This window comes from Leptonychotes weddellii, chromosome 3 (genome assembly GCF_054177405.1).
Source record: "Leptonychotes weddellii isolate Sample4059 chromosome 3, ASM5417740v2, whole genome shotgun sequence".
Classification (NCBI taxonomy): Eukaryota; Metazoa; Chordata; class Mammalia; order Carnivora; family Phocidae; genus Leptonychotes; species Leptonychotes weddellii.
Window position 1 is genome coordinate 118,278,018 of NC_138371.1, and position 10,811 is coordinate 118,288,828.

The following is a 10,811-nucleotide window of genomic DNA, read 5'->3' on the forward strand; positions in this document are numbered from 1 at the left end:
CCTGCCAGAAATAATAGCATTCCCTGCCCTAAAATGAAGGAAAAATGGAAAGTAATATTTACCATAAGAGGAGAAAAAGAAACTGCTTAAGCATTTTTCCTTAGCCAAGTGAAACACAAACAGCAAATCAAGTTTACTCTTAAAGAAAAACAAACTTTAAATACTCCTGGCATTAATTCTATTTCTGAAATCTGTGGTATCAAAAAGTTTTCAAATTCTGGATTTCTATCTCGGCGTTCAATGACCTCTTTGTGTTTTCTAATCGTTTTACTATATTTCTATATGAATGTATATATATTCACATACATACACACGCACATATATATATATATCTCATACACATGACTTTAGCTCAATGTTGAACACTGAAACACCAAAGAAAGGACAGTTAAGTCCACCAAACTGCTCCTAGGGCGGAGTGAGATGCAAAACTTCAGGGAAAAACACAGATGAGAACAGCATTAATCCAGTACAGGAATAAAGAACTGCAAGCAACTCTGTCATTTGTTTTAAAACACAAACCTTTTTGGCCCCTTGCCTTTTTAGTGCAAGGATTTTCTTACTCAAAATGTTACTTGAAAGTGTTCTATTAAATAACCCGCCATCATGTGTTGGGGTTTCTCCAACAGGGTCTATCTGAGACCTATCCATTTTAATTTTTTTTTTCTTCTTCTGGATTCTTCTTCTGGATTTTTCACAAAAGACTGTAAGTAAACCCACATCGAAGAGGAACAGACTTTTACTTTGTAATGAAGTTACAAATACACTTTATACATTTTCCTGGCTTCCTATTTCCCTTCATTCTGTGCTATCTACAGGTTGTCATATTTTACCAGGACGGACGATAAATCAGACAAGTTCAGCCCGTCAGTTTGAAGAATGGAAGTGAAAAGCACAGTGGAAAATGTATAAAATATAATTAAAACCATATGACCAGAGATATTGAAGTAATACTTGTTGGAGGAAACCCAAGTAAAAATCAAACCTTTTCTGGTGTTAGTGAGACTCTCCAGTCCATTTGGGACAAGCACTCAGTATTCGCTATTTTTTTCTTTCTTCACAGCAAGAGCATCCAGGGAAGTTAAATCCTAACAAGATAATTAAGCCTACAGCTGTATTTGTAGCAGAATGAAATCCATAGTTGTTCATGTAAAACTGATCTCTCATTTAAAACCGTAATCATTTATTTAGAAATACAGTTTAAGGTTCATCAAGGGTCAATTTTATACCTGCCAAAGAGTATTAAAGGCTTATGACAGCAATGTTGACTCAAAAACCTTTTCTACTTTTCATCTCTAAAGACCTGAAGATGTCAGTAAGACACAGATAATCTAATTGCTTACTGTTGAACAAGGAGAGCAGGAAGTTATAAAATCTAAACTATCTCCCCTACTACATTATAAACAATCTCCATGTTACCACCTCATATAGGTTGTACTAAGGAGGCCAATGACATATATATGTCTAAGGATGTACAGAAATTAAGATCTCTTCAAGTTTTAAAGCTATTCCGGTAAAAAAAAAAAAAAATCATTGACTCTGTCAGTCTATCACCAAAGCCATCCCATGTCTATTTCTCCAGAGCATTCCAAGTGGCAATTATAAGGATTTCAGCAGACGACCACTACATCATTTTCAGTATTGCTTTGGGATTCCAGGAAACAAGTCAAACTGAACAAGTCACTTACCCCCCAGAAACTGAATTCCTCCAGCCACTCTTCCCACTGTCCTGGAGATGAGCTCCGACACACAGCAACCCATGAGGGCAGTGAGAGCCACCAGGAGGAGGAGGCCACAGCCCAGGCCCGTCACGATGGTACAGATCCTCCATTCTGCACTGGGGATGCCCTGGAAGGAGGCGTAGCGCCCACATTCCTCCACCATCACCATCATCTGCCGGCTCTCATCATGCACAGGATAGGAGCACCTCCGGAAAGTACCGAAGGACACAGACTTGCCCAGCTGTGATCCCCAGAGCCAGTAAGGCATGAAGAACCCCACACAGGAGGTGGCAGCACAAAGAAAGGAGAGCAAAGCCCAGATCACCCCGGTACAAGTCAGGCTGGATGCCATCTTTCAACAGGGCAACGGGGACCCACAGTAACTGTTCTGGGACTGCAGGAGTGAGGGAAGGCGTGAAACCACCAGGGAATGGCGGGTAGTCCACACTTCGGTAATGGGGGGTGTCTAGCAACAGAAGGGATCTTCAGTCTTCCTGGCCATCAACTTTCCATCCTCTGTGGTAAGGACGATGGTCCCTGGCAAGACAATAAATAAATATTAAAAGTTAAATGTTTTTAGAGAAACGATAACACCAATTCAGTTGGGCTTCAACTCTCAATGAATAAACATTCAAACTTGCCTCAACACTTCAAAAGTGGGAAGAACTAATTCTCCCTAGAAACTTGTCCACAATTCAAGTTTTGTCAAACTAGCTCAAAGCTTTTTCAGGTCTTTATCTCCCATAAATGCTCCCAAATTAACTCTGACAGCTATTTACTTAAAGAAATGCATGGCTTCTATTTGCCAAGTCAGTGAATTTATTTCACATGCTTGCAGTAAAAGTAATATAGCATTTTTACTAGCAGTAAACATGATTCCAAATATTAGAATAAAGTGAACCATGCCATGGTTTGTTTATTTGGCTTGCAAGTTCATGCTCATAATTTGTAGCAACTTTTCCGTGTCCCTTTAGGTGCATTAACTCTGCACGAGCCCAAACAAAATAATTAGGATAATTTTCACAGTGGCTGAGCACCATAAATTCAACAAATACTAGGGACTGTCTAGGCACATAGAATGGATGGAACTATTGGTCATTCCCCGTACTCATTCAGTAGTATTTGTGAATTCCCGCAGTCCTAACTCCCTTCTTTCTCCTAGTGGAAATGAAAGAAAGGCTGTGTATGACTTCCTTCTGATTCATTGGTTCCAATAAAATTGTTAGGACTATCTCTCCCGCTGAACGATTGTCAGTGTCTAATCTGAAAAGTAATCCACACTTTCCAGTACTCCACATGGAACCCCAGTCATTCAAATAGTTCAACCGCATTGACTTCCACCCCTCCCTTCCTTTCAAAAGGAGTTCTTGAACCATTTCCCACACTTTCCATAAAGAAATGAATACAGAAGCAGAGCCATGCACCCCACAGTTCCATTCCCAGAACCTGTAACTCCAGCTTCTCAGTGTCCACAGCAAATTCCCTCTCCCTCGCCTCTCCCCTTAACCCAACCCTCACCCCTACCGTTTCCTCCCCACCCGCCGCCCCATTTCCAGTCCAGTGTGTCACTCCAGGGAAGCTCCAACTACTTTTTTTCTGTTTTAATCTTGTCAACTGCGGTCAGCGTCAGCGTTAGCCGCCGAACTTGGTCTGCCTGGGCCATGAGGCTGGGGGAGATGCGGGGGGGGCAGCCTGGGGGGAGGAAGGCTCTCATCTGGAGCTAGGGTGAGGCGCCCCGAGGTGAGGCCAAGCCCATAGTCGGCCCCTCGCAATGGCCCCACCCTGGACGACACCCTATGATCCCTGAGCCCCGAAGGGGGAAGAGGGGCATTTTCCTGCCGGCCCGCCCGAAGGGAGGGGAAAGCACGGGAAGGCAGCACCCCCCGGAGGCAGCCGCCGACAGCGGACGCGGCGGCAGGGAGAGCAGACCGCGCCGCCGGGCTCAGGAAGTCCGGAGCCGGGAGCAGCCCGACTCCGGCGGCGGGGGAGCAGGGGGCGCGGGGAGAGAGCGGAGCCCGCGGCGCCGGGCAGCCAGCGCTCTACTCACACGGCTGGCGGGCGGCGGCCGGGGCGCGCACACAACTTGCCGTCTTCCGCGGGCGGAACATCCACGGCGCAGAAGAGCGTCCTTCCTCCTCGCCGCTGTCCCTAACAGCCGCGGCCACCCCGGGCCCGCCTCGGGGCAGAGAACGGCGTCCGGCCGGAGGCGGAGGGTCTCCCGAAGGCCCGGCTGCGCCGCCACCCGCGGAGCCCCCGCTGCCCGCGCTCTCCGGCGGCGGCTCGGGCGGAGCGCGGTGGCCACGCGCGGGGCGCCCGGGATCGCACGCAGAGGAACAGAGCTGCCTTTGGCAGGCGAGGCACGCACCGCCTCCTCCCCTCGGCGGCCCGGCCCTCCTCTTTCTCCTGTCCCCTCCCCTCCCGCGCCCGGGGACCCACGGCCGGCGGAACGGGGACGCGGCGCGGCCGCGCGGGACTCGGGAGTCCCCGCCCGTCCCGGGGGCAGCTCGAGCGGCTCCCCCAGCCCGCGCCCCCTCCCGCCCTCTACTCGCCGCGACGCCTGCCAAGGGGAGGGCGGGGAGGCACGCAGACGGAGAAGTAGGGGAGAAAGTTGCCGGTCCTCTCGGTGCTCCCGAGGGGCCGCGGGAGACCAGACACGTTCCCTGGTTGCCTTTCTGGGTCTAGGGTTTGCGGTTGAAGCGCCCGGCTCCTACCGGCGGTGTAGATGAAAAGGAGGGCCTTAAAACTGGGTGAAGTGACCCTTTGGAGCTTTGAGGAGATCCTTGGGATGTGGCCACTTTGGAAGGAGTGAGAAAAGCCAGTGGGGACTGAGAGATAAGAGCGGGAAGCCTAAGGCTCAGGGATTCTGCCTGGCAAGCGTCTTTTCAGACATGCCAGGGAGAAGGCGGGGGAGGCTTCCAGCGAGCGAGCCTCTCCCAACAGATAGCCTTTCTGGGAACCTCTTTCAAGCCATCGTATTCTCTCTCTCTCTCCCTCTCTCTCTCTTTCTCTTTCTCTCTCTCTCTCTCTGTCTTTCCCGCTCCCTCTCTTCCCTTCTTCCCCACCTTCCTTTCCGTTCCATCCCTCCATCCAATCACTCTTGTAATCAATAGATTTAGATTTCTTTTTTTGCTTGTCATTAGCGCTCACCCCTTTCGAAGTTTAGAGCTACATTCAGTCTCAGTTAAAGACAGTATTTGAAGAATCCCGCCGTCTGGGAATAGCAGTATGTAAAGCAGATACTTCTCCAGATAGTCTGTGAAGTGCTTTTTCACAAAGTAGTTAGAAGTAATAAATGGGTAGGTATATATAATATTTCATAGTAAATTTTCAAATTGCATCATTTTAGTTAGCCGTAATGGTGTACATTCTTCCCACAACCACAGCTGGAGATATGTGTTCTCTCATTATCATATTGAAAGGATTTGAGGAATCACTTCCATCCCTTTTGAGGTCATATAGAACTTTTTCAGAATATGGTGAGACTGGTAAGCCTCTCCGAAAAAAAAAAAAAATATATATATATATATATATATACATACATATTTAGCTTTATCATAGTGGTTCTCAAGGGGAGAAGGGAGACTATGCCTCCTAGGGAACATTTGGCAAGGTCTGGAGATTTTTTTTCTAAAGATTTTATTTATTTTATTTGAGAGAGAAAGCGTACAAAGGGAGGTAGGGAGAGGGACAAGCAGACCCTGCGCTGAACACGGAGCCCAACCTGGGTTCAATTCCACCACCCTGAGATGGTGACCTGAGCCGAAATCAAAAGTCAAATGCTCAACTGACTGAGCCACCCAGGCACCTCTGAAGAGGTTTTGATTATCATGAGGAGGGAGGTACTACCAGCATCTAATGGTTAGAGGCCAGGGATTCCGCTAAACACCTTATAATGCAGAGGACAACCCCTCAGAATTACCTAGCCCAAAATGCAAATATTGCTGAGGTTAAGAAAACCTGTTTCAGTGAAATGTCAGGTGGTTCCCTGTTCCCCTGTAACCCATCCAAGAATCCCAGGTTCAGAATCCCTGATTCAAGTGATTTAAATTGTCTCATACAAATCACTGGTTACTGAGTTCCATGATGGCTCAGATGATGGGTCTGACTTCCAGTTATATACCACGCCCTTAGCTATTACCCAGAGCCTTCAGATCTGTATAATGTGAAGGTAGAAGATAGAACCATATAAAGACAAAATTACAATCATGAGACTTGGACTCACCCTCCACACAACCTGCTGGGGAAATTGGTCCAGGACATTTCTCAAGTTTGGAGGAATTTTAAGCGCTGAGATGGATGGCTGGGATTACATCCTTGTTGTGTCAATCCCTATACCAACTTTTCTTATTAGATTACTTTATCTAGTCCTCAAAAAAAGAAGGAAAAAAAAACTATGAAGAAGGTGTAATTATTATTTTATAGAGAGGTTAGGTATTTTGCCCAAGACCTTACAGCTAAAATGTGGACTTTAACTCATTATCTGCTTTCTATTAAATAGAGTAAAATGCTATTGGAGAGATTCTGCCTAAAATGAAAAAGAAGATAGAGGAAGAGGTTGAATTTTTTAAAGATCTATTAGGATGTAATATTAATTATTTGTGAAAGTATAGTATGTTATATACTAGGACTCAAATTTCTAAATTAGATTAATGCATTTGGACAAATGGTGACCTTTCTGAGCCTGAGTGCTCTCATTTGTAAAAAGAAACTGTAATAGATGGTTTATTTTGGTGAAAGAGGGGGCAGGGGAAGGGCAGAGAGAGAGAATCTCAAGCAGACTCCGTGCTGAGCAATGCTCAACAGAATGAGCCACCTAGGCGCTGCTGTAATAGATGGTTTTTAACATTCTTCTAGCTCATGACTTCTAGCATCATGATTATAGAATTATTCATATATTTGAGGAGGAGTCTAGGAGTCATTTTACAGATGAGGGAGCAGAGGCTTAGAATCTTTCTGGTGTGTTAACCAAAGCTGAGCCTAGAATCAATGTATCCTGATTTCTCTTCTCATTCCACCATGTAATTATCTTCCCAAACTATAAAATCTTTTGAATTACTCCTTGGGTTCTTGTATGTATACTTTATAGGCAAAATGCATTATAATGTCTTTAAAACCCTTGTATTAAATTTGCACCTTCAAAGGATCTTTAAATTATTTCCCAGCCAGAAGCTCCCACATAGCAAAGGCTGCGTATACCTCTTATTCCAGGTTTGAGTTTCTAGTACGTTGGGATAGTAGTCTCATTGAGTCATAAGATGAGATCATGAAGCTGTAAAGCATCTATGACAACACTCTTGGTTGGATATCCAAGATTAACCCCCAACTCCTTGTCCTTGTTCACTAGGTGAATAACTCCCTTCCAACCTCCCTTAAAGCTAGTGGTAGCCACATGACCCTTTTAACCAATGAGTCTACTGAGGAGGCCTCAGGGAAGATTGTATTCTCTGATAAAAGAGAACGGCTGTCTTTGGACACATTCTTGAAGGATGAGGTGTTTGGAGCTGTGGCAGCCTTCTTACAACCATGAGGGGAATCACAGAAATATAATCCTAGCACCCTAACATGGTGGAGCTACATATCTCCTTTTGAATTTTTTTAAAAAGTAAATTATATATTGTTAGTATGGTTTAAATTACTGTCATTTGAATCTTATGCTTGTAGTTGCTGGAAGCATTCCTAATCGATAAAGCACCATACAGGTAAGACATATATTCCATGACAGGAAATACAGCATTGTACCTGAGTGCTTTGCAGTTAAAGATAAATATTCAGTAATTGAACCTTAACTGAGGGAATTAATGAACAAGTCAATACCATTGTGATTATTATCCTTATTCCAGTGCAACCTACAGAGTGCATATTTAATTTTTAAACAAATAGGGTGTGCCATGTAAAGTTAGGGAAGGAGTATGATAGTGGGATAGAGGAAACACTATGGAATCAATCACTTCTGACCATTGGGGAGAGGTTGGAAAGGGACCTCTTCAGTTGACATTTGCGATGAAAGCTACAGCTCAGCTGATACAATGCCCATATCCAACCCCCTTCTTCTATCTCTTTCTCTCCAATAGAAGCAGTGAAAGCAAAAATCTCCATTGCCCAGCCTCCCTTGATGTTTGAGTGGCCATGTGCCGGTGCTTGCCAGTGAGATGGAAGTGGAGTGGTGCTGGCCCCCTCCATCCTCTTCCTCTTTCTTCCAGCCTAGAAAACAGATGTAATGGCATCAGAAGCACAGAAGCTATTCTTCAGCCATGAGGTGAGATGATGATGACAAAAGCCAACACAGTAAGAATGATGGAGTAAAATGGCACCAAGAGTCTGGATGCTTGGTCTTTTCACTAGGCTGCTCTATTACCCTCAGACACCCTTAGCTGTTTTAAGTCCCTGTTACTGGCAACAAACACGCACCCGCTAGACTATTGAAATGACCTGTTCTTTTGTAGTCCAGGAGCCAGCATCATGGGAAAGTGGATTCGACACAGAGTGAGGGGGCACGAAGCAGAGCAAAGAAAGGACAGAATAGTGCTGGGGGACGATTCTTTCTCTAGCAAATTTTGTAAACTGTGTTCATGGCTATTCCTGTGGGCATTCATTGTCTATAGCATGTATTGGAGAAGGTGTGGACCCTTCTTAACATCTGGCAATAGAAACAGGAATAGCCATGAACACAGTTTACAAAATACCTCCCATTAAAGTCTTAACCTTGAGAAATTAAAAAAAGACAGAAATTCCCAGCATTATCAAATGACCGGCTACCAGAAGGACCTCCGGATACAGGCCAGCAAGAGAGAGATGCGGGAAGCTATAGGGTGTAAAAGAGAATCAGGGCATAACAAAAGTGAGGCTCTAAATAGAGCCCGGGAAGAGAGATTGCAACTGTTCCTGGCCTAGAGCTTATCAGTTCTCTATCAGAATAGGTCATTTGCTCCCTCCACAGATGCAGGGAAACGCCTGAAGAGAGGCTCCGCTAGCTGAAAACTAATCGCAGTTCTCAGGACAGAGTGTGTAAAATAAACAATTGGCAATCATGGTAAGTTCATTCTTTTTGCCGTTTCCTTCCTTTGTTCATTCCTGAACTACCCTTGCCCTTCATGACTCTCTCTCTCTCTCTTTTTAAAAGAATTTATTTATTTATTAGAGAGAGAGAGAGAGAGCACATGCATGGGGGGGAGGGGCAGAGGGAGAAGCAGACTCCCCGCTGAGTAGGGAGCCCCGATGTGGGGCTCGATCCCAGGACCCTGGGATCATGACCTGAGCTGAAGGCAGATGCTTAACCGACTGAGCTTGGATGCCCCATGAATCTCTTCTCAAGACAAATTTAAATGTGTATTGCTATGGTATTTTACTGCATTGTGTCCATCTTATATAGAGGGGGAAAAAATCTCACAGGATGAGTGAGCTCTCAGGTTTCCTGGTCTCCATTTCAAGTAGTCTCGGAGTGAGATCATGGATTGCTTTTAGAAGGCTCTTTCTCCTTGCGTACATGGTTATGCATACATTTAACCATAGCTGCCCTAACATCCTATTATAAGAGGATTGCCTATGTCATTTTCTATGAGTTGTCTGTCATGGGTTTGATAGACTCAAGACCCCTCTTCCCTGTAGAAATTGTGTATGTCTAGTTATGTACAGTTTCTAAACATAGTGATTTGTATGACTGTATTCCCTAGGAACTCTCATGGAAATAAGGTGCAGAGAGTCCGTGGCCTGCTCCCAGGGGTGCTGTCTGCATTATTCATTTAAAGTTTGCAAACTACTTTGGCAATCTAAAGTGCCATATAATTTCTCTATGTTATTCTTTTATGAATTAAAGCAGCATACAAATTTTAAATCAATAACTTATTCATAAGAAGCAAAAAATGTGAAGTGTTAAATTGCATTTAACATAGCAAATATTTCACATTAAGCCATCAAAATGGAAAATGTCCATAATACATTACATATATTTTTTGCTAATTGACCCAGTAAGCATTTTCAAGTAGTACATAATTATGTTTAATACTGAATCAGTGTCATGTGTTTGCTACTTTTAAATTCTTCTTTTTTCTTTTTGTATCAAATTCATCTCAGGCTTTTTCAGTGTTATGATTATGTCTTATGGGTTTTTAAGAACTTTCCAGAATATGTAGAAAGAGGATATAATGAATTCTATAGAAAGAGATAAGATTTTTTTTGTACTAATATTTGCTACCAATCACTCATACCTTCTGAGAGAATTCACAAAGATGTGTTTCTGCAACATTTTAAATTTGTAAATCCCCCCTTCATCAAAATAAGATGCATCGCAAGTATTGAATATACTAATAGAATGATCTAAGAGAAGAAAACCAAAATTTAAACAGTTAATTTAGTATTATAACACGAAGAGAGGTTAACAAACGCTGGTTTTTCTGAGGTACGTAATTTCACATTACAGCCATTGTGAAATGGTAGAGCAGAAATGCTTTTTCCCCATTTCTCTAGTTTTCCTCAGGAGAAATTTTTCTTAAATGCACCTGGTCTGTCTCCACTCAACCAAGCAGCTGGGGGAATTGGAGGCTCGGGGAGGAAGCCCCTTTGTGTGCTCTGTTAGTACTACCCTTCTCTTACGGGTGAATCTCCCACATAAGGCAAGACTCTAGAGAGGCAGAGTCTGGGAGAGTTCTGCTGAGCTCTGGGACCCACTTAGCAGGCCCGTTTGCCCCTCACCAAGCTACAGCCTCCACCTTAGCCTCTAACAGTAATAACCATAATCTTCTGATCTCCGTCTGCCACTTTTTCCCCTTCATTTGTCCAGATTGCATCGGGGAAGAGATGCACTATTTATTGGCCCCTGTCAGAGATCCTAATAGGAACTATCACAAACTGAACGTAAACATGTGGAAATACTAATTAAACATGACTATTTTGTGACTAATATGGCAGCAACACCAGGTCTGTACTAATGGGGTCAGGAGAAAAGACAGGAGCTGACTTCAGCAGTTAGCAGCGAGTTGAACTGTCAAAGATTGTGTTTGGTTGACTTGCCAGCTAGAATACATGTGCACGTGTGGATGAAAGGAGAATGCTCTTTGGCTACTTCTGTCTTCCAAAGATCAATGTCCCTGTGGG

General features: G+C 44.2%; 1 protein-coding gene across 1 annotated transcript in view; it reads right to left on the reverse strand.

Annotated features, from left to right (window-relative positions):
• LHFPL6 (LHFPL tetraspan subfamily member 6) overlaps nt 1-4,059 on the reverse strand; it is a 222,554-nt gene extending 218,495 nt beyond the window's left edge. The window contains exons 1-2 of the mRNA XM_006732395.3: nt 3,769-4,059; nt 1,689-2,258 (exon numbers count right to left, since the gene is read on the reverse strand). Of these exons, the coding sequence (XP_006732458.1) occupies nt 1,689-2,073 (385 nt within the window). The 5' untranslated portion in view covers nt 2,074-2,258; nt 3,769-4,059. The remainder of the gene's footprint in view (nt 1-1,688; nt 2,259-3,768) is intronic.
• Nucleotides 4,060-10,811: the final 6,752 nt, after the last annotated feature.